The sequence below is a fragment of the Psammomys obesus genome, unplaced genomic scaffold, assembly GCF_907164565.1.
Source record: "Psammomys obesus unplaced genomic scaffold, mPsaObe1.curated_primary_1811, whole genome shotgun sequence".
In the NCBI taxonomy this organism is placed as follows: Eukaryota; Metazoa; Chordata; class Mammalia; order Rodentia; family Muridae; genus Psammomys; species Psammomys obesus.
In genome coordinates, this window is record NW_026595981.1 from 2224990 (window position 1) to 2249629 (window position 24640).

The 24640-nt window shown below is 50.4% G+C and overlaps 1 protein-coding gene across 2 annotated transcripts in view; it reads right to left on the minus strand.

The window, feature by feature from the left end:
- Positions 1–24640, minus strand: part of Abr (ABR activator of RhoGEF and GTPase) — a 182153-nt gene that overhangs the window by 80606 nt on the left and 76907 nt on the right. For both annotated transcript variants that reach the window (XM_055619944.1, XM_055619945.1), the window contains exon 2: positions 7409–7593. In XM_055619944.1, coding sequence (XP_055475919.1) covers positions 7409–7593 — 185 coding nt within the window. The remainder of the gene's footprint in view (positions 1–7408; positions 7594–24640) is intronic.

Genomic DNA, 24640 nt, shown 5'->3' on the forward strand with positions numbered 1-24640 from the left:
ACTCACCCTAAAACGCTTACTCCGTGCTCAGTGCCAGCCACTAAGTCAGACAAACAAGGGTCACTGGCCCATTGGCTCCTCCCTGGTGAAGCAACCCATCGCACTGGAAACAACGGCTCCTGAAAGGGCTAGGCACACTCCAGGCCTTTGCCAGACGCAGTTCCTTTGGCCCAAAGATGTCCATCCAGCCCTCCTGGCAGAAGCTCAAGCCTTAGCACCAGGCTCCGAAGAGCTTGGCAGGTCCCAGAGCAGTGCCAAGGCAGGTGGAATCGCTGGGGCCACAGATAGACCCAGACTCTCACCTCCCAGACCCTTGCTCCTCCTCTGCCTTCCCCTTCCATCAGAGCAGACTCAAAAGATCACGTGAGTCTGGCATGGTGGCTCGTGCCTGCCAACTGCTAGAGACAAACAGGAGAACTGCCTAGCTAGCCTGGCCTACAGGGTAACACTGTCTCAAACAAAACAAAACCAAAAATCACACAGAGTTCAACAGCATAAAGCTCTTGGGTTTAAGGCAACACTGTTTATATGGTAAAACAAATTAACAAAATCAAGGGCTGGAGAGATGCCTCAATAGGTAAGAGTGCTTACTGCTCTTCTGGACAACCTGGGTTCAATTCCCAGAACTCTCTTGGTGGCTCACACCTGTCTGTAAACCCACTTCCAGGGGATCCAACACCCTCTTTTGGCCTCCACAGGCTTCTGCACACATGTGGTACAGGTAACTTCATGAAATTGAGCACACGCACACACACACACACACACACACACACACACACACACACGGAGGGAGGAAAGGAGGGACGTACAGAGGGAGAGAGAGGTTCTCCATTCTGGATTTGTCTTTGTAACAGTGGGCAAAGCCTTTGAGAGTGCCTTGGTTCCCTCATCCATAAAATGGGGATGGTTACTGCGCCATCTCTAGGGCTGCTGGAAGGCCTGGGGCACCCAGGGCAGCATCTGAATGGAGACGAGCTCTTCCTGGACAGCAGGTGTGGTGTGGGGGAGGAACATGGGGTGGGGGTAGGGCCTGGCCCACCAGAGACTCACCTCCAACCTCTTCCAGGAACCCAAGAACCAACCCACTCTAGACCATTCTGTCTCTCAAGCCTCTAGGGACTTTTCCACAGCCCCCTCGTTTCCAACTCCTCCGTGACTCCTTCCCGAAGAGTCCACCTGAGCTCACGTGACTTCATTTTGGGGATACTGGACAATTCTCAAAGATGTTGCATGGATGGCCTTCATATGGGGTAATTTGGGGCTTGGGGTGTGGCTTGGCGACAAAGCACCTACTTAGCATATACACAGCCCCAGGTCTCCCAAGAACCAGGTAAAAAGGGGGCTCAGGTTAAGACAATGGCTCCTATGGAACTCAGCCAATCAAGTGCAAAAGGCAACCCACAAAAACTACCAAGGAAGGAATCTCTTCTCTGCTCGATCATCAGCCTCTACTGGAATCTTTCCAACAACAGGGAGCTCACTACCTGTCCAAACGCTAGATATCTCTTTTTTATCCTCCCCTAGCCCCCGCCCACCAGACATGGTCATACTATGAAGCCCAGACCAGCCTGGAACTAGCAACCCCTGTCACTGGTCTGCTGGACAGGTAACAGCTGAATTCAAATCTTATCTCAGTGATGACTTTCCTTCTCTCCTCCAAAGTAACACATGATGTGTAGTTTTAGTTCCCTTTGATGGAGTAATATGCTTACTTTATTCAGAGGCCAGGCCTGTGAGTGGTACAGGTCTGTAGTCCCAGCACTCAGGGGCCGGAGCCCACAACAAACTGGGATTTACATCCCGGAGGGATTAAAATCCCAATAACCCTCAGAGCAGTTCCACTTGCCACAACTGTTACTTGGTTCCTGCAGAAGTCCCTCCAAATAGGATTATTTATCCCCCATTTACAGTAGAGGGAATTGATGCTTGCTAGGTTGTCCGAATTTGCAAGGCAAGAGGTAAAATTCAGACAAGCATAGTGGCTCAAGCCTGTAATGCTAGCACGCAAGAGGCCCAGGACGGATTACTGAAAGTTCAAGACCAGATTCGGCTTCATAATGGGACTGCCTCATAATGGGAGACAGAAAGAATGCTAAGGGCTCACGCCTGGGGAGTAGCAGAGGACAGTGGTTATAGGCCACGTACTACATTACAGTATCACCGAACCCTGGGGCCCGTATCTGTGATAGGACAGGAGTAAGGCCCACCCTACAAGGCGGTGCAGAGACCTAAAGTGCCCCTCAAGTATTCTGGTGTGCTGGGTGCTTAGGGCGGGCCAGGGACCCATTTGTAGTCCTCCTCTATTTCTTCCTGCCATACAGACAGCGGGTGAGGACTCTGTGGTCCACCTACCACATTGGCTCATGACTCTATTGGTCAGGAGAATAAGCATATCCTGTTTTGGAAAGGAAGAAAACTGCTCTGGCTTTGGTAGCGCCTCCCAGTGGCTGGGCCCCAGGCACCTGATGATTAGTGTACTTTTGTTGAAAAAATATGGCTTTGGGAATAGCCTTATTTTCAGATAAGAAATACATTCATGAACTGTCCCAGCAGGCTAGCAGAAGAGAGATCGGAGAGGATGTGAAAGGGATGGGATGGCCAGGCCAGTCAGGTGCAGTCCATCAGGGAAGACACTAAGGAAATATTATGGGATGGGATGGGGGAGGGGCATGGCCTGGACAGGATAACGAGAGTTCACTAGTAAATGGCCAGTGTCACAACTAAGGTATTTTTTTTAACCTCCTTCCCAGCCTGGACAAGGCACAAGCCCCGGAGCCCTATTACTGTGTAACAGGAGCGCCCGGCAGCTGAAATAGTGGCATGGCCCTAATACACGGGAGGAGAGTCACTGTCCTCTCTGCAGCAGAGACAGAAGAAAGGTCCAGTAGGGGAGAAACAGAGGCGAGGCTGCTAGCCCCCACCAGGGTACCCTGGCCTAGGAACAAAGTGTTTAGGACACAGAAGAATGCAGGCTCTGAAGCCACAGTCTTTTCACGTGGCCTCTGTTCACACATGACCCTCTCTGCCCCAACCCAAGAGGGAAGGGAGGACAGTGGTTCTGGCCAGCTTTGCCCCTGCTCCTCCTGCCCTTCCTGTTCCAGAACTGCACAATTCAATCCCAAATTACCCACCGGGAACCCACAGGTGCCTGTGCGCTTACCAAGGGAGCTTGGAGGTGCACAAAGGAGAGACAGGGAATGGCGCTCCTATTCTAGAAAGGCAGATGCACAGCCCCAGTGGGGGTGGGGAGGCTGTCAAGAGTTTCACCCAGGAGGGTGTCTGAGAGGGGCCTGGCAACACTGCTCAGGCTTAAGCTTCAAGGTTCAGGCTTAAGACTCCAGGTTGAAATGGAGCCCTGGTCCCGCTGGATTCAACAGTCTCTGGCAAATTATCAACTCCCTGAGGTTCAGTTTCTCCAACTGTAAAATGAAAGCACGGCACGCAGCTTGCAGAAGACGTTGTGGACCTTAAATGAAGAGCCTCTCAAACACTGAGAGCCTCAGCCCTGTCTCTCTAAGTGGCTGACGGGAGGGAGAAAACACATGAGCAGACAGTGGCAATGATGGTCACTTCCCCCACCACCACCACCACTGGTACCTCTGGATCCTCAGGCCAGCTGAGGCAGGCGCCCAAACAGACCTCACACATTACACGGCATTCTGGGCCGTGACCTCTCATGGCAGACTCCTGACAGCTGTGTCAGGTCACATGGGAGGAAATTCTCAGTACCTTCCATTTACCGATGAGTAAATGAACTCAGAGAGTGTGACGTCCTTGGATGATATACCATGAAGGTAGAAGACAGACAAAACCCAGATCTTTTCTCTGCCATGGGGTCCCTTTGACTGCACCTCTCAGAGAGGAGACGGGAATTGTGATCTGTAAGAATGAGGTTTTCTGTTCAGGCTGTGCTTCTGGGACAGGAAGTTGCAGCTGAGTGGGAGTGTCCTCACCCTCTTTCCCAAGGGAAACTGTGCAGCCCCAGTTGAACTGTGCTATCAGCAACTGGTTCCTCTGGCACTGTGCCAGGGTACCCTGCCCAGCCTAGGCTTGGAAAGACCTGCATGGAAGGGCTTAGGGTTTACCCGTTACTTCTGGGGCACAAGCCAAGATGAAAATGTCAAAGCAAGGTATGCTGGGGATGTTTTGGCTAAGGTGACCACACTGGGAGGATAGGCCAGGAAGGCAGTGGCTGCAAAGAGAGTCATTTCCAGTGTTTATTTACCAGACTTGAGTTCTTGCAATGATGCTGGTCCCAGTCCTCTAAAAGCTGATGACAAAAGTCTTATGGGTTTTTCTTTGTTTGTTTTGAGATGGGCTCACTCTGTAGCCCAGTCTGGCCTAGAATCCACAATCCTTCTGCCTTTGCCTTGGGAGTGCTAGGACTGAATGTATTCATAAGGCTCCCTGTGAGCAACCCCTGGCCATTCCTCACAGCCTCCCCTCAGAGGAACTGGAGCGACTCAGACCTGAGGAAATGGTGCTCAGTGGCATTCACGTTCTTATTCAGTGTCCTATAGGCAGAAAGCACATTTTCATCTGTCCAGGGCTTACATGACTTGCAGTCTCCAGGCCACTGACACAAGACACTAAATGTCCATTCTAAGTGTCAACCTGACTGGGCCAGGGGTGTCCAAACATTATCGAAGGTGTCTATGGGACGGTTCACAATGAGATTAGCATTTGAATCTATAGACTGAGCAAAGCAGATGCCTCCCCAAAGTACACTGGCCTTGCCTCATCCCGTTTCGTGTCTACTGAAGACACGAGATCAAAAGGCCAAGAAAAGGGCTCCTTCCAGCCAGGAGTGGTGATGCCATGACCCAGCACCATGAGGCCCAGGCAGAAGACGGTGAGTGTCAGGCCAGACCGGACTATGAAGTAAACTTCAGAGAGAACCTGTCTCAAACAAAGCCAGAGGGGCTCTACCTGCAATGCCTGCTACTGCTGGGACTGGTCTTTTCCAGCCTTTGGACTCAGGCTGAAACACTGGTTTCCTACCTAGAATCTTTTATCTTGGCTCACCTGACTTTCAGGCCTTTGGACTTTAGACTAGAACTGCACATTGGCTCTCCTGAGCCTCCAGCACTCACTTGGACTTCGTGGCTTCTATGCCCACATGAGTCAGTGCCTTCTACTAAATCTATATATGCAAATTCTACACACACACACACCATTTGGGCTACGTTTTTCTAACACATAAACCAAATTTTGATCTTCCTCCCAGGTACAACTTGGCTGCGTGTTTGGGTGTGGAAAGTTCAGCTGGCAGCCTGTGCCAAAAGCTAGATATCTGAACATCTAGAACAATTGTCTGATTTGGTCCAAAAGTCCCCTCTGTTCCCAAGTTCCTAACAGGAAGCCTGGCATAGGAGGAGACTGCCTGGCCAAATGAGCACAGCCAAGTGGCAGGAACACACACACACAGCCCTTTAAAACAACAACAACAGAAACCCAAATCATCCCAAGTACTAGGAAAGGGGGCTTGCACCATCCAGGCGCCCCATTGCAAATAATAATTACTTGCAGAGTCCACTAGGTGGGGCCAGTAACACAACAGAAAGAGCAGAAAGGCAGCTGGCTCCAGGCAGGCAGGGGTTATGGCTGGGGCAGGCAGGAGTACAGCATCCTGCAGCTGGAACTGCCTCAGCCATTCCCAACTGGCATCAACAATCGCCTGCCTAGCAATGGTGTGAAAATCAGCAAGTACCGAGGGCCCCGAGCGCTTCAGCTGGTTGTTCTTTGTAAATACTTAACATTTCAAAATCTCCCACTCAAGTCTTTATTCCCTTCTGACCGTCAGGAGCAATGGGTACAAAGTGAAGCCAAACCCAAAGCTGAGGCCACCCTGCAGGGATATGGCCCTGCTATGCCTAGAACATGGGTAGGGCTTTTCACTATGAAATCCAAATATCTGTGGCTGAATGCTCCTGCAAGGTAGTCATGAGGAAACGAGAGAGGAGACTGCGTAGACCAGGCCCTGCCTGGAGACTCCCCAGGCACCATCCTGCACCTGCTCACGTGGGGTAATGGGCTAAGTCTCTAGGGGGTATCTGAACCCCACTGACCTACAACCACAAGGCAGGGATGTGGAGCCAGAGTTCTCTCTTCCTCTTTGCTCCTGGCTGGCCTGAGTCCAGGTCCCGGAACAGTCGCTCCTCCACTGATCCAAACACTCTGCCTCTACGTGGCCAAAATGGCTGTCTCTAATCCATCACCCTTCCTTAGGGCAACAGCACCCAACAACGCTGGCTGTGGGGAACCTGAAGCTGACCAACACTGACACCCATCCCCTCTACCTGCCCCCCCATCCTTTCCCAAACTTGCACCACCTGGCAGCCGCTGAGCATTGGCTAGGCCTCTGTTGTCATGGCAACAATGTGGCTTCCCCCAAGTGGGATGCTGGTTGCCAAGGCCCTTGTTGCCAAAGGCTATAACAGCTACCCCAGTGTGTGAAGAGGGGGTGAGAGCCTGCAGAGGGTGGGAAGAAGCAGGGGTTCTTCCAAATGGTAGAGTCCAGGCAGCCTCCAGGCAGGTGAGGCTATTAGGCCCTAGAGAAGGGAAAGGCATTACCTATCATCTCTGATGCTCCCCTGGGGGCCTCAGAGAGAGGAAAGAGAACCCCACAAAACACAACTGGACAAGCTGAGCCAAAGGGACCTGTGAAACTGAGATCCCTCCTCCAAAACGAAGGGCTACGACTTTTCCCCCAACTCCAAAAGAAAAGCCCCAAAGAATCTCTGCCTGCCTTGCTCGTGTATTTCAGATGTGTACACTCATGATCTGGGCTCAGTGTTGTTCCCGTCACCAGGAACAGCATTCACTGTAAGAACTACGGTCCTCCACACACTCCTATCTCCCTGCCCTGTCGAAGCACAGTTAACATTTCTTACAAAAGGCTTCGGAGTGGACCAGCCCCAGCCTCCCCTGGCAGCAGGGACGTTAGGCAGCCCAGGCTGATTCCTTTCCTGTGGGACAGAACAGGGCTGCAGGCTCTCAGCACTGGGGGGCACCACAGAGGCTCCATGCTTTACCCCACAGGGAGCAGGAGACCAGTTCTGGCTTTGTGGGGTGATCGCTGTCTGCAGGCCATGCGGATCCAGCCAGGTACAGAGAGAGAAGCCTGGTCCTTCTTCAGGCCCCTCCTTCATCCTCCTGAGAGCCTGAGAGATGGCCGAGGGGGCGGGGGTGTCCAGGCAGAAGGACAAACAGCTGGCGGAGCAGGGAAACGGTGGAGCGTAGCAGAGAGCAGCAGGTCTCGGAGCAGGACCTGGACCACGGAGCACCAGCAGCCCAGGCCCACCCTCCTCCAGCGCCACTGCCAACACCGTCCTGAGCAGACCCTGGCCCACTTTTCACATACACAGTTCTGTCTGCCCTCCCCGGAAGAGAAAATGGGAATACCTACCCCAGATGCCAACCCCTCAGGTGGGGTGGGTGAGATGCTGTCCCCACCAGCCTGGCTTCGGGCGCTGAGCTGGGGCGACATGGTAGGTGACTCGTCGATGTACGGCATGGTCTCTGAGCCCTCGGGGGGCCCCTTCTGCTCCTCATGCCCCTCTGCGTCGTAGTCCTCGGCCCCGTAGCTGAAGTCTGAGACAAGGAACAAGAAAGGCCACTGAGAGTCTTCCACCAGGGCTGCCAGGGACTGGTAGCGCGGTGGGCGCCGGCGTCGGCCCCCAGCTGCCATGGCCCCTGCTGCACCATACACCCTGGGCCAGGGCAGGGGCTGCGCAGCCAGGCCTGGGGGGGGGGGGAGCTCCAGCAGGCACAGGCTCTGCTGAGTCCGTCAGAGGCTGCTGGGAGTCGGGGAGGAGTGGTTCTGTTGTCTCCACCCGCCTAATAGCATGTCAGCTGCGTATGTGGAGCTGTTTCCTTTGCCTAATTCCACGTCTAAAAATTAACAGTGGGAGCAGGAGGCAGGACGATTCCAACTCTTCTCTCTGAGTCACCATTTTGCTTTTTATAGGGAATAAGGAGGTGGGGGCGGGCCAAGCGATGTCACTTCCTCCGTCCCTCCTCCTTGGGTACCATTGTACACTGAGCTCAGTCCCTGGGGGGTGAACAGGGTAGGTTTGGGGTAGGGAGGGCCCAGAAAGTGTGCCCTAGGAGGCCCTCAGTCCTTTGAATGAGGCCCTGCGTACAGGACAGAGCCCAAGGCAGGCAGGCGTGGGAGAGAGGGTTGTGCCCAGGCCTGGCAGGAACTTGGTAAGCAGCAGGCTCCTAAAAAGCCAGCACTTATGTCTGTAATTCCACACAGCTTCCTTCAGAGAAGGCAGGGGAGAAGGTGAGAGGAAGCAGAGCTGTATTAACCCCTCAGCGTTCCCAGCGCCACACCAGGGCCACACACAGATGCTCTTCCTGGGGGCAGTAGGGCAGGCCACCAGGGAACATGGTGGTACCTCCAGGCTCTGCACAAGAGCTATAGAATGTCCTCACTAGGATCCTGGCATCGTTCTTGGCCAGCAATTGGCCAGCAAGTTGGGTGTTGCTGTTTCCAGCATTTCAGTCCACTAATCTGTCTCAGAGTACAGTGGGGTTGCTGCAGGCAAAGAATATCGGACCCTGCTTCAGGGAGGAGAGATCAAGGGTGCAGCCTCTGAAAGACCAGAAGCAGCAGGTGCCGTGTCCCACAGGGGAATGCAGAGAAAGAGCCTTGAAACCACTGGTGGTAGCGCCCTGCACACTGGACCTGATGGAAACACAGGGATTTGCCATACTGTTCCTGAATCACGGCAGGGCCTGAGTTGTGGGATGTGGCCAGTATGTCAGAGCAGCCTGGTCGGGCCTGGCCCATTATCTGCTCATCCATCACTTCCTCCAGGATGTTCTCCCTGGGAAGCCAGTTAGCAGTACCAATAGCACATGGCCTCCCTGGAGCCTCAGGGGCAGAAGCTGGGTGTTTCAGCAGGCACCTGGAAAGCTTGAGTGGCAGTGAACAAGTGGCCCCAGTGAGTCAAGCTCTCTGGGGAGGCCCTGGCTCCTCCTCCTCTGTCATAGCACACCAGCCCACAGGCGGCCAGAAGCCTGAGAATGGTGCCACCAGGTCACTGGGGCGCCAGGCCAGGGCTACAGTCAGTCCAATCTGGCTGTTGGCAGTCAGTAGCTTCCCCTGGGCTCTCTGTACCTGCTTCTGCTGACATCCTCTCCCTGCACTCAGCTGATGCCCATCAAGCTGTCTGGGGACATACGCTGTATTTCCTCAGGACAGGCATGAAGATCCACAGGCCTCTCTACCCCTCCAGGGGCCCTGGGTCTCCCTGGCCATGCTGAAGTTAAGGATTTGGGGAAATAACTTATGGTGGACTCAGGCCTAGCCAACGGCTAGATCAACCTGTATCAGGCATCAGAGAATGAAGATATTACCTGCATGCAGAGTTCACAGAGCGGCCAAAAGGGAAGATGGCCTGGCCCACCTCTCAAGCAATACTGCCATCTCCCACGAGAACAGAAGGTCCCTGCCAGGCTTGCCCTGATGTGCACAGCTCCTGTTCCGTTTAACCACCTGTCCAAGGCAGTTCTCACAAATGAGGGCCCTGAGCCTCAGACATCTGCCTAAGATCATGGAGGGCGTCTAACCTGGGTCAATCTGAGTCTTCAAGGGCTATCCTATCCCTTCTGAATCTCACTCCAAATTCCAGCTCCCTGCCTTTGGCCATCCTCATGGGACAGGTTGGCCAATGAGGGGAGCACAGAGTACAGACATGGGGACTGGCATAGTAGCCTCTGCGAGCAGCATTCCTAGGTAGTTCCTTTCTTGTTCCTGCATTTCATAAAATCTTGGGAGTCCAGGACAGTTCTATTAGGAAGAGGTGGAGAGAAAGGAGAAAGCAACCCTCTAGGGGTGGAAAGCGAACTCGTGGGCACAGACAGTCTTCAGTCCAGGAAGGTCTCCGGTAAGAACATTAAGTGGACGATGTGGCCTGACCACTAGTCTCAAAAGAATGTGAGACAATGAAGTTACTAACAGCCGGCTCCATTTCCCCTCTCGGTAGCAGGAACCCCACTGTGTTTGCAGCGGCACCACGCTCAGCGGCTGGTAGAGCGGCTACATTTCTTAGTAGCGTGCAATTAGGTCCTTACTAATGAGCAAGTATGGTGGCCTGGACCTGTCATCCCAGCACATGGGAGGCCAGGGCAGGAGTTCAGGGCCAGCCTGGAGTACACAGCAAGCCTCTGTCTGGAGGCAGAGGTGACTCTGAAGATGGCTGCTCACAGTACAGCTTTTCCCCCTGGCTGCTTTAGGTCACGGAGGCTGAAGAGATGGCTCAGTCGGCGAAGTGCCTGCCACACAAGCATGAAGACATGAGTCCAGACTGCGTTCACTCCTGTCAAATGCCAGGGCTGATGGCGTATACCCGTGACCCCAGCGCTGGTGGGTGGGGAGTGCAAGGAGACAGGAGAATCCCTAAAGCTCACTGACCAGAAAAGCTAACCAAGTTGACGAGTTTCAGGTTCAGGTGAAAGACCCTGGAGAGACGGCTCAGTGCTTAGGAGTATATGCTGCTCTTCCAGAGGATCCGAGTTCACTTCCCAGTACTCATGTCAGGTAGCTCACAACCAACTCCAAAGACTCTGATCCCCTTCTCTGGCACATACACACACTCCCATGTGCACACGCACAGATTTTTAAAAAATGCAAAGTGGAGAGTGACAAAGCAAAAGCATTTGATCTGGGTCTCTGGCCTCTACACACAAGCATGCATGCACGCACTCGCACACTCACTAACAAGCATACAACATACCACTCATATGTAAGACGTACACTGGCCCCTGCCCTCACCATCCTTCCTTTCGCTGCCCATTTGTATGGCTAGAGCCGCGGCAGCCACGCTAAACAGTGAGACGACTCTGAAGACAGAAGGCAGAAAGGAAGACGGCTGAGTCACTGAAGGGATAATGGAGCCTCCTTTTGACCCTGGAATGTTCTACCCCTAGACTTCTTTTATAAAAGAGAAATATGAAGAATCAGGTAGGAAGAGAGAGAGGGAGGGAGGGAGAGTTCGTATTATCTGAACTACTTCTACCTTCACTCTTCTTGGAATCCTTGGTGAAATCTTTTACAACCCATCCCTTAAAAACTGCTATTCTGTATAGATTCCTAAAACAGGCAACAGAAAGAAACTGTAAAACTGACTTCTTGAGGATAGTCTGCTGGGTGAAAGAAGCTAGACACGAATGCACAGCCTGAATGCTTTTGCTTATATAATGTATTAGAATAGACAAAGCTGACCTATGTTTGGAAATAACATCACAAGACTGGTGGCCTCTGGGAATGGGGTGTGGAGAGGAGCTTCTTAGTGGGCACAAGGGGATTTCCTGGGCCAATGGACCATTCCTGGTCTTGACAAGGATGTGAGGTAGACAGATGCATTCACAAAATTTACCAAATTGTCGTACAGCTAAGCTTCATGCAGTTTGCCAAATACTGAACTCTCGTTAACCAGAAGCATTGGCAACTCTGAAATACATAAAATATAACAGGGAATGGGAAGGGGAGATGGCTAGATTTGAAAGGGAACAGTCGTGGGAAAGTGGTTATTACAGACTGCAGAGAGGAAATGGGCAGTTCTGTGTGCGACGCTCTCAAATTTTCCCCGTCTAATAATTCTCATGATAAAAGGACGGAGGGATGGTGTTCTCTAGACTTTGCCACTCCCTCCTTTGCTTTCTTGCTCAACTTTTTTTCTTCACTCCATGGAGAGGTCTGGGCAGCATTATCTGTGTCCGATTTTTTCGTGGATACACATCTTCCAGCCCCCAACTTTTTCCTGCAGTTAGTTCCGCAGATGCTGAGGGACCTTCAAGTCTTCCCAGACTTCTCTTTCCTACTCTGCATGAATCGTCTCAAATGCCCACCCTTGCCAATTCTCTCCCCACAGCAGCCGAGCTACAACCCAACTGTGCCTTTCCCTGTTCAAAACCCCATAGTTCCCCACTAACAATCCATGATACAACCAACCTACATTATCAACTGAAGACGTGGGAGTCTACATCTGTCTCCACTGAACAGAGCTGTCTCCTGCTCTGCAGCATCAGATCATTTCCAGGCTCGTTCAGTTGTCTACATACAACCGCAAAGAGTCTAGTCCTAAACTCTGGTGCCGTAAATACAACCTCATTTGGAAAAATGATTCCTGAAGACATCGAGATACAAAAAGATTCCTGAAGTCAACAAGCTGAGGATCTCAAAATAAAATCCATCTTGGATGAACTCCATAGGTGCTGAAGTCCTTAGGAACCAGAAGGTAAAAACACAGACAGAGGAAGGGCCGTGGACACGGGCAGGGACCATGTGTAGCCAGCACTGGCTAAGAGAAGCAAATAAGAATTTCACCCCTGAAGGGGTGGGCTTCCCCACAGGCCCTGATCTGGGGCCTATAATTTCCAAAGTGTGAGATAACTTTCTGTGTCTTTAAGCCACCGATTTCTGTGATAATGTATATGGCAAGGAAGACATTCCATAAACACTCATACCCCACTTTACCCCGAGACCACTGCACCTGCTGCTCTAGTGCTTAGAACCCTCTCCTCAGCCTTTGTCCATCAATGGGACCCTTTTCAGCACTCAAGCCAGCTAGCTGCACCCTCTCCTGTGTGTTCCTCATATGCTACCTGGATAGATAAAAGCACTTTTACAAGCCGATGAGGAAAGGACAATTATGTCATATTCTAATGAGCAAGGCAAAGGAGAAGAAAACTTAAAATAGAACAGCAAATGGCCAGAGATATTCTTTTTAAAGGTTAACCTCACTGCAATCAAAGAAAATGCCAACTACTTTTCCTTTCCCCTTGGTGTAATTTTCCTATCAAATTAACAAGAACGTAAAGTAATGGTAGGCTTCCTGTCTAGGATGTGTGAGGCCCTGAGGGTGAAGGCCAGCACCACAAAATAATACTATTAATTAATAAAGCCCCAAGCTGTAAAGGAACACATTCTCAGAGCCCCTGGAAGGTGTACTTAAAGAGCACAGCTTTGCTCAGTTTATCTGGTAAATGATACAAAAAAATTTTAGTAGTCAGCACAGCCTTGAACCCAGCATAACTCAAACTAAGATAATAATATATATGCCCTAAGAAAATAATATATAATTATTTATAAATACTCATAAAAATACAGTTGTATGAGGCTTTGGGAGTTGGCTCGGTGGTCAGGAGTGCTGACTGCTCTTCTACAGGGCCTGGCTTTGATTCCCAGCAGCCATGTGATGACTCACAACCATTCCAGTTTCAGGGATCTGACACCCTCTCTGGCTTCAGGCATGTACATGGTACACAGATGCATATGTATGCAAAACACCCATGCAAAGCCTAGCATGCCTTTAATCCAAGCATTTGGGAGTTCCAAGATAGCCTGGTCTACACAGTGAGTTCTAGGACAGCCAGAGGAAATAGTGAGACCCTGTCTCAAAAACAAAACAACAACATAAAGAAACAACAACAACAACAAAAAAAAAAAAGCAAAAAACACACCCATATAAGTGTAATAAAAATTTGTTTTAGGCAGGCAGTGGTGCATACCTTTAGTCCCAGCACTTGGGAGACAGAGGCAGGCGGATCTCCATGAGTTTGAGACTAGCCTGGTCTACAGAGTGATTCCAGGATAGCCATGGCTACACAGAGAAACCCTGTCTTGAAAAAAAAAAGTTGTTTAAAATATTTTCAAGGCTATTTATGGTTGTAAAAATATATTTAACCATTTAACATTATGTGGGTGACACACTCCATCCCATAAGTGAAAAAGAAGATTATTAACAGAAGCGGAGTAGTAAGTCTGAAAAAAAAACAACAACAGGAAAGTCTGGACACACACAGAAGCTAGAGAGACCACACATAACATGATTATAGAAACTGGACACGATGGCTCACATCTGTAATACTAGCACTCAGGAGGCTGGGGCAGGAGGAGCTTAGAGTTCTAGGTCAGCCTGGGCTACACAGTAAAACCGTGAACCCTACCCATGCCCCTCAAAGAACCAAACAGAAGCAAATTAAGAGGAAAACAAAAAACCATCATTAAGCATTCAGATTCTGGAAACCTGAAAGGAATTAGTTGGTGGCCTCTCTGCTCCCCAGGACATTGCTTGTTTCCTACCCAGTATCCATCTCTCCTTCCTTGACTGCATCACATGAAGCAGAAGTGGACTCTGTCCTCAAAGACATCTACTTTCTCTGACTGTCTTACAAGAAGTGACTGCTAAATCACCATTCTGGCCAGTGAGAATCTGAAAGGCCTTTAATTTGATTTGATTATTTGCCTTGAGCTTGGATGTGATGGCAAGAGCTACAACGGCCATACTGCTGCTAGGAGGAAAAAGTAAAAAATGAACAAAGGTATCTGTGCGAGTTGTGAGCTATGGAGCCAACCTTATTTCTTGCTAAGCAGGAAATAAAATCCCTAGCAGATGAGGTTTTCAGCCATGTATAATGAACACATTTCTAAGCGACACCCTTACATCCCAGTAAAGGAAGACAGTCTAGCATGCAATAAAACTTCCCAGGCACGGGGAAGCAAGAGGGGGGTGAAAAGATCAAACACTCAAGGGATTATTACTTTCTAAGAGCAAGAGACAGAGAAGACAGACTCAAGTCCATCCGTGGCTTTCTCTTTTCAACCTCTCTGCGCCTCGTGCCAGGCAGCGGCTTCTCAGCAGATGCTGGCTGAGTGACTGCGAAGGGAGACAGGGCGAGATCGAGAGCTCCAGGGCCTGCAACTGGATGGTTTGTATGAAGCACTTAGCACACAGTAAGCACCCAATAAATCTTAGATGCCACTGCGAATATTATTAATTGACTCTTGAGCACTGTGTGGGTGCTTGCCAGGTGGGCGGGGGCTGGGAGCAGGCAAGGAGGCGGCTTGGCAATGGCACAAGTAAGAAACAGCAGGGCCCCTCAAGGGGGACTATAAATAGCCACCATAGCTGGAACACGGAGTGAGCAGGGAGGTGAGGGGAATGGCACAACAGAAGGGGGCACAGACTAGATCAGATCCTGAGTCAAGCTGGAGGCTGGGCAGGACTTTTAGGCTCTGCTGAGTCAGCCCATAGCCGAGGGACCCCAGCCTTGGTGCCACAGAACACAGCTACCTCTCAAAAGTTCCTTCTGGCACACACTGTGTCATACGCAGGCATAACCCTGTGTCTCCCAGGGAAGACATCACCTGTGATTGTGGGTACCTTCTTCCCCGGCTGTGATGAAGCCAATATACTTGACAGCAGCCAGATGACAGGCCCTCAAACACAAATTCAACCAACGATGAGAAGTGGCCAGGGAGGGCTGAGTTCAAAGCGAAGTGGCTAGCCCTCATTCCTACCACCTCACGTGCCCAAATGGCAGGAGATCACTGTTGACAATCTTGTCTTGAGGCTGGCTTGAACCAAAGATCAACAGGCATGGCCTAGACAGATACACCGAGGGCCCCAAAAGCAGACACTGATGAAAGGTATGGGGTCCTCTCTTCCTCTTCTGGGGACTCTAAGAACCTACACATACAGAATCGAATTCCAGGTGTGGAATGGTCGTGACATCCCAGCCGGATGACGTCAAGGCTAACTGTAAGTTATAAAAGCAATACAATTTTCTACCCGGGAGCCAATGGGTTTGCGTGGGGGCAGGGAAGAAGCGTGGAGGAAAGTCCAGGCCTAACTGCTGATCCCATGAAAGCAACATCGGAAATCTTTGGAGAGCTGTCCTGCCCCACTGTGTTTCACAGCTGTGCAGCTCTGGGCGTGCTATTTTACTCCCCCCACAAAGGTTCATCTCACAGACACTCTACGAAGCAAAGGCAGCCATGTATGAAAGCACACAGTGGAAGACTCAAGTGAACCCCGGGCTGGAGGCGGGCAGGGTGCTGACTGGGACAGGCACGGGCGAGCTTCATGAGTGATGGGAACATTCCCTATCTTAATCCACACATGGTTTACACACTTTAAAAGTATGGCTTCCTTGTTTGGTTGGATAGCTGGCTTGGTTTTTGTTTTCTTGTTTGTTTGAGACAAGGTCTTGCTATGGGTTTTAGGCTAGCCTTTTTCTTTTTCTTTTTAAATGGGTCAAAAACCACAATTCTTTTTTTTTTTAAAGATTTATTTATTACGTTTACAGTGCTCTGCCTGCATGTACACCTGCACACCACAAGAGGGCACTATATCACATCATAGATGGTTGTGAAGAACATGTGGTTGCTGGGAATCGAACTCAGGACCTCTGGAAGAGCAGTCAGTGCTCTTAACTAACTCTGAGCCGTCTCTCCAGCCCATTTTTTGTTTTGTTTGTTCAAGACAGAGTTTCTCTGGCTGTCCTGGACTTGCTTTGCAGACCAGGCTGTCCTTGACCTCACAGAGATCTGCCTGCCTCTGCCTCCCCAAGTGATGGGATTATAGGCAGGCTCCACCACACATGGCCAGGCTAACCTTTAACTCTCAGGCTGGCTCTGAACTCATAGTGATCCTCCTGCCTCATCCTTCTGAGTGCTGGGGTTATGGAAGTACACCACCACACCTGACACATAAAAGGTTTTAAGGAGAGCTGGGCAGTGTAGCATTCAACCTACACTCTCAGCACACAGGAAGTAAAGGATCACCAAGAGTTCAAGGCCTGCCTGGGTTATACAAGACCTGTCTCAAAAGAGGAAAAACAGTTTTGGCCAGGTGGTGATGGCACACACCTGTAATCTCGGCACCTGGGAGGCAGAAGCAGGTGGATCTTTAAGTTCGAGGCCAGCCTGGTCTACAGAGTGAGTTCCAGGACAATCAGGGCTACACTGAGAAACCTTGTCTCAAAAACCTTGTCTGAGAGAGAGAGAGAGAGAGAGAGAGAGAGAGAGAGAGAGAGAGAGAACTTTTTTTTAAGTTTAGGAAGTTAAGAATTACATATATTATACCATTTACACTTACAACTGAGGTAATGATGGCATAGAGAGCTTAACTGTCCTTGCTGAAGGTTGATGGTCTAGGTAGAAAACCAGGTTGAACATGATAATTGAATGCCGGGACCAATGCTATTCACTGGACATACAATGACACAAAAATAGTGCAGGAGACTGACCTCAAGAAGCCCAAGAACATAAGTGAATAAATTGTAATAAATAAATATAGAAATAAAATTTAAAAATTAAACAAAAAAAGAATGCCCAAGAATAAAAGAAACAGCCCATGTTGAAAAGGAATGGAGGAAGAAGAGGCCCCCTGCTGAGGGGCTGTGTGTGCAGACTGGGGAGGAACAGCACTGATAACTGGGATTACCTGGCTAGAGCTGTGGTCCAAGGGATCAGGCTGTGGACGGAACAGCACACTGTACTCCACGGTCAATTCCAGTCAGTAACAGGGAACCACCAGAGCCAAAAGAGCAACGTAGCTTCAGGAAAAGTAAGCCAATCAAGACAGAGGGGCTGATCTGGAATGGATCTAATAGCCCTCCTGTGGGTTTTTTTGCCAAGGGTGGTGCCAACAGCAAGGGAACAAGACTGGATATAGAAGATACTATACAGAGCGCAGCAGGAAGGGATCTGCTGGGCTTGCATGACTGAAGGTACCATGGACAGAAAGGGGGACCAAAGGTCCTGGGTACAGACCTTGGGTTCTGGTGTAGCAGGTGTGGACTGAGAGCAAGAAAGGTCCTGCCTACAGAGCTCCAATACACAACTGTTCTAGAGAGGCAGAGCCAGATCACAGAACCAACCAGAAGATGCTCAGCTGTTATTCCATGGTGCACCACGAGGGTCAGATCATGCTCCTCAAAACGGCAAGAGTGGGCTGGCATGTCAGACATGGGCCTGACATTAAACCTTTGAAGACAGGGTCCTAGTCTGCATTAAACAGAACAGCTGTAACAGCTAGCATGGGTGTCAAAGGCCCAGACGGAGACTAGGCTGAGACCACAATGCTCTACAGCCCAGGATCAGTCCTCACCTCTGACTCATGCTCTGAGAGGAATAAAGAGATCAGGAAGAAACAGGCAGCAACTCTCACCTAACATCCACAGGGAAGGTACTCAGATCAAAGCATGGTCAAAGCTCAGCCCTAACCCATAGTAGCGTTCAGGGTGGTGCATCATTTCTCCTTCCATCGGGTCCAGGAACTGTTCCAGAGACGTGTACTCCTTACCCAACACCATCTCAGCACAGGAGCCCAGTGCTCCTGCCTGCTCGGCCCAGGACTTGGATTTTTGACTTCTCAATTGTCTCATCCCCATCCAGTCCCCTCTGAAATCCTATAGACTGACAACTCTCAGCCCACGTCTCCCTCCTTGACCCAGGCTGTGCCTGTCTGCTCAAGTTCAATGTCTAAAATGTGTCCCGACATGAAATTTCTAACCAAAGTGCCACACAGCTGCTGAACCGCAGCTCCCCCGACTCTGCTAGGTATCCACCTCCTGCCCATCAGCCAGGTTCTCCCACGCCCACATCCACCGTCAGAAGCTCCTGTTGGCTCCACCTGTGGAACAGCCGTCTCTTAGCATCACCACCTAGTTTGGGTGGCATATCTCAGAGAAATGCCCTCCAGATGGGTCTCTCTGACCTTGGCCCGCTCCTACAGTACATCCCACCTTTCCTTTTTGTGTAGTGCAGAGGATTAACCCCAGGCCTCATCCATGCTGTTAGGTGCTCTGTCTAACCTAGAGCTGCGTAGGTAAGACTAGCCCCACTTGGTCCCTTCAATATATTCTTGTTTTGTTTTGTGACAGGGTCTCATGCTACCTCCCAGCATGGTCCAGACTCTCAGTAAGCTACTCTGCTCCAGCCTCCTGAGTGCTAGAAGTACAGATGTGAGCCATCACACCCTAGAGATCACCAGTTTTCCAAAGTGGACTGCTGGTGGCACCTCAGACCTTTCATCTGCCTCATGGCCAACTCTCCTCCTCCAAACCTTTGTGCGGCAGTTCCACTCTGAAGGCCATTTAAAATCGCAAGCAGTAAACATCTCCGTGGTGCCTCTTCATGGTGACTAGTGCCTCTTACTGCATCTTCTAACATACCAGATCATTTACTATTCCTGTTCCTTGTCTCCTTGTGACGAGGAGGGAAATTCCAAGACATGAATTCTTACACATTTCATTCCCTGTTACAACCCCAGTGTTTACTACTGTACCAAAGCACATGCTGATTTCATGGATGGGTGGATGAATGAATGAATGAATGAATGAATGAAATGAATGAATGAATGATCAAAAAGAGTGAGAATCTTCACATAAGACCTGCCTGGTGAAAGATCTGACCTGTCATTTCTAGTCTATTCAGATGTAGGAGACAATGTCAACACCCAGCACATCTTGAGATCAGGTGCCAGCAGCCTACAGATCAGGGAACGAGGGCAAAAGGATGATGGGGCTGGACTCTGTGAATCACTCTAGATGAAGAAGGAAAGAGTGAGCAGAGAAAGGAAGGCATCCAAGTCCAAGATGGGGACACTGAGGACTAGAGTGGACAAATAGCCATATGAAGTTGAATCTAGAGAGTAAGAGCTGTACAGGTCCAGATGAGAATCAAGATGGAGGGGTACCTTCGTCTGGGAACAAGTCCATCAGACGCCAGCCTAGTTCCTCAGTCCCCTGTCCCCCTCTGCTATTGTCTTGCAGGTTCTCTCCACCTTTACAGAAAGCCAGTTCCCAAGTGACACAAATAGCCCAGTGTCTTCTTGTGCAAGCCAAAGCTGAGCTGCCAGGAAGTTGGGTACCTGGATTTAAACACTAGATATAGCTAAGCAGCTGGTTGGCTTTCTTTGAGTCACAGCCTCTGTGTTTCAGTCTTTCTCTGTAAGATAAGGACAGTGCCCACACAACAGTGGCTGTCAGAAGGACATTAAAGAACTTGGTGTGGTAAATAGGGTAGAGCTGAGTCTGAGGCGGCACCTAGGGGACACAGAAGAGTGCAGGGCAGACACCTTCAGAGCCAGAGGACCTGTGCTAGTCCACATGACACCACTCAGAGCCCTTGCTATTATCAGAATAACCCTGACTATAACCGCAGCATGAAGCGCCCTCAAGGACCTCCTGGTTCTTAGACTATAAAGACAGGGCTTTGGTTGAACTGACAGCTGATAAGGCCACAGCACACTTCCGTCCGTTGAAAATAATCAACCTCTATCAAGTAGCCTCAGCATGGAGGAAGACAACAAGAACCACTGGGGCTCGCATGCTGAGTTTTTAAGACTGAAGTTCCCAACTTCACAAGTGATCGAGGCTCCTGGTGACTGGCCCCCACCCCGAAGTCGCTATGGGCTAAGTCATCAGGGCTATGAACTCTGACCCGACCCTGTGCGATTCCGCTTCTTAGAAAAGCAGAAATCCACCAAGTTAAGGGAAGAACTCTATTGAGAGCCTAGTGGAGCTTAGACCCTGAAGCAGCCCTACAAAGCCGATAAGGTGCACCATCACCTCCCTAGCACACTGCTGGCAAGAAGCAGGGCTTGCAGGAAGTCTTCAGGGATCCAAAGTTTGCCGGGGAATAGAGGAGAAGGCAGGGGACAGGAAGAGCTTTGTAGCCCATGGCTCCTTCACCTAGGTCCCTTGAGCAATTACATGGATCCCAGAGTGGTCCCCATCTTCATCCAAGCACTAAATCAGGTGAAGCTGGTCACCTGGCCAAGGACACATGGCAGCTCACTGCAGTTAGTGTGGCTAATGTCACTGGAGTTCTCCATTTTGGCTCCACCCCCACTGCTGGGAACAGACTCAAGGCCCTCTGTGGGAGTACAGCAGGACCTCTTTGGTTGCCATGGAGATGGTGATCTGATCACCCACCTCCAGGATTCCTCTGGGAAGGGAGGCAGAGACCATGGCCGCCTGGAGAAGGCCATCGCTCCAAAGTCAGAGACAAAAGAAATCTCAGGCCTTGACATGAGGAAGGGGGTGTGCCACAGGCTCTGGGTAGAAGAGGGAACATCCTCACCAGTCTCCAGGCTCTGAGGATGGACAGAAATGCTGACTGGAATCTACATCCTGTTTCCTAGTGTACACAGGAAGCCTACAACCAGGAGCTCATTTCATCCTTGCAAGCCAGGCAGGATGTCAGAGTACGATTACTCCCTGCATTATCTATCCAAAGAAATCCCAGGTGTCAACCAAGGCCACCAGGTAACAAAACAACCGAGCCGCAACTGCAAGCCGGTTCTGCGAGCCAAGTCTGGTTTCTTTTTATGCTCCGACACAATTTCCCTTCTCTGACAAACCGGAATTCCTAAATTCTCCGAAATCTCCTAAGTATCTGTGTCTCTGTGTGCACACGCAGGCAGGTACCAAAGCTTGTGACCTTCTATTATTCTCCACCTGTTCCCTTGAGACAGGGTCCCACTGAACCTGAGCTCACCATCTTTCAGTTAGACAGGCCAGCAAGCCCTGGAGAGTCCCCTGTCCTTAGTCCCCAACCGCACTGCTCCCTGCTGGGTTCACAGGTGTGTGCGTGTGCAGCAACTCCCGGCTTCTCACAGGAGTGCTGGGGACCGAACTCAGGTCCTCACGCCTACACAGCAAGGGCTCTTATCCCACTGAGCCATCTCCCCAGTTCCTGTACCTCTTTTGTAGAGGCAGGATCTCATTATATAACCCCAACTGGCCTTGATTTCATGGTCCTCCTGCTTCTGCCTGCTGAGTGCTGGGATTACAAGCATGCAACATCATACCCGCCCCGCCCCGCCCCGCCCCAAAAATCTCAGTAACTCTGTAGGAAAAGCAGTTACATGTGCACTGAACATATAGGACAGACGGTACCAAATGCATGTGTGTCCTTCCTTCCATAATGGAGGAGGAGTTTACTGCATGTGTGAATAATCTGGTTAATCAACAGACACTTCCTAAGATATCACATGCCAGATACAGGGGCAGGAGCTGGACCCCGCTACATTACTGGAGCCTATCACTGAGGCCAAGCCCGGGCAGACCTGGTCCAGCCTCAAGCTAGCTCTGTTTTTCATGAGCTGTTTGTTCTCTTGGCACCTCTACTTCCCCATCTGTAACCGGGGTGTTTATTATATCCTGTAGAACAATGAGAGACACTTGACAAGGAAGCCATTTCACAGACAATAAATCCTGTAGTCAATCGGACCAAAATAACAATTATAAACCTGTACAATGTCAACTTTGTCTGCTGCCACTGGCATGTTCTGGTTTCTCCACTAGGTGGCAGGAGACCAGAAGGTAAAGATGGCCTTGGTCTGTAAGTCCTGGTACCCTGGCACTTAGGACAGGCCTCACAAATCATGTGTGCAGGAGCTGTTGGCTGGCCGACACCAGTTCCTAAGGAGCTTCCTAAGCTGTCCCCAGAACAACAGACTTGACTCTTTATAGTGTAGGAGCCGGGAGGTTGCTCTGACAAGTCCTCAGGAATTCTAACCCTTGTCAGAGCTAACAGTCCCTCTAGACCCTCTCAGGCTGGAGAGCAAGCAAAGAACCTGGCCTGGTTTCATTTACAGCCCTTCTCTTCCTTCTCTTGTCCCCAGTGGGACATACTCAGACCCAAAGCCACAAAAGGCAGAGCAGCCAGGAGGCCTGAAGGGGGAACCGAGAGACTACTGCTGTGATGGTGATCTTCAAATCCAAAGGCTGCACTGGCCTCTTCAGTGGTCCCCTCCCATAAATGGCTTCATAAGTCCTTAGGGTATTCATGGAAAATTAAATGATTCTCAATCTAGTGCTGAGAAGCAGTAAGGGGGGGGCTCAAAGAAAAGTAATGTGAGGCCTAGAGGAGTCAGCGAGAGCTCAGGAGCAATGCTGTTGGGCTCAGGACCAGAATGTCCAGAGGTTCGTGGCTCCATGCCTCCACACACCTCCTACAGGAGTCAGCAAAAGCTCTCTCTACCTGTGCCCTCCAGCACAGCCTCACACAACCGAGGCACTTCTGCTCAACCTCACGCTACGGCACTCAGTTCTAGCTGCCAGCTCTCTACACAGAGCCCCAGCCCTTAAGAGAAATTACTACTGAAGCTCACTTGCCTAGCACATCCGAGCACCTGGATTCAGTTACCAGCACTTCCAAAAACTCTATCTACTGAACAGAACTAAACGAGATCCTTCAAATTCCACCTCATGCCCTCCTTTGGCTGCAGAATGGCAATGATTTTGCCACTTCTAAGAGGCAAGAGGACTCACTGGAATTCACAGCAGCACTGCGTTCTTGGGGATGTGGAGGCAAAGCCAAGTGAGTTCTGAGCGCAGGAAAAGCCAAGCCCATGTCCTTACGCACATGTGGACACACACTTCCTGTGTCCCCGCCCACCTCTAACATCCACTGCTCTGGTCAGCCCCAGCACGGAGGAGCAGTTGCCAGCAAGCACAGCCATCACCTTGAGGCAGATAGCCTTGGTTGAGGCTGTGGCCTGGAGCTAGGGCTTCCTCAACAGTGAAACGGAATGACAAAAATTCCATTATGAGTATTCCATGAGACAACAGTAAAAACCTCAGTCCACTGACACACAAACCCACCTGCCAGCCAAAGAGAAGGCTTGAGGGCCTTCTTTCATACAGATGTTATGTCCCCGGTGTGTCCAACATGACCACCACTCAACAATAGCCCATTGTCCTCTCCTTCTGGATACAACAAGGACTACCCTTTCCATTCGTTCTGCAGTTGGACAAGGCCTTCCGACCAGTTCTGGCCACCAAAATTTAAGTGGCTATTAGACTGAAGCAAAGAGAAGCCATGTACAATTCACTTTTCCTCACCCTGAGGCCGTGGGCCTTGCAGACCAGCGCTCCAAGAAGCAAAGTGTCCATCAGGCAAGGTCCGGGACTAACCACGTAGGGCAGAGGACCCTGCCTACCCACAAAGGCCCTGTAAACACAGGGCAGCCTTGCTTCTGTTAAGTCAGGCCTTCAAGGGTCAGCTTGGTCCTGTAGGGTCCAAGGCGGGGACCCTAACATGGAATCTGGCTCTTCTCTGTGGTCATCTGGCCAAACCCTGGCTCACAGGGGCCACATCACACTTCCCCTTTTCCTATGCCAGCCCATGGTAAGCCACGAACACCCTTTTGCTGAGAAAGCCGGGGGCTCAACCCTTTGCTCTGGATGCTGAGGGGAAGGGAATCTGAAATCTCCAGCAGGTTCTGGCTCCAGGAGCCCCCAAATCTTGAATTTGCTTTGTTTTGATGAGATGGGATTTATACAGATCAGGATATCAAGAAATTAACTATGTAGCCCTGGCTGGCCCTGAACTCCCTGGTCCTCATGCTTCAGCCTGCGTGGGGCTGGGATTTAAGCATGTACTGTCAGGCCAGGCTTAGGATAGCTTAGTAGAAATGGGTATCACAGAGCACGGCCCCCACTCATGCATCGTTATACCACTCATGCCCTCTTCCATTACCCAGAGGGCCTGGTCCACTGACCCAATCCAGATTAAGATCCAAGAATTTAAAAAAAAAAAAAATCCAAGGATAGCCCAAAAGTAGACTGGAAAACACTCCTGTTCACAGAAACATTATTTACAAGAGCAAAAAGGTGGGAGCAACACAGATCCCCCAGGAGTGAAAAGATAAACAAATGCAGCACCTATAAGCAATGGAATCTCTTTCACCTCAAGATGGGGAGGAATTCAGGACCATGCTATAATCTTAACAAGCCCTGGGGATATTATGCTATATGAAATGAGCTGGCCTCAAAAATTAGATAGATAGATAGATAGATAGATAGATAGATAGATAGATAGATAGATAGA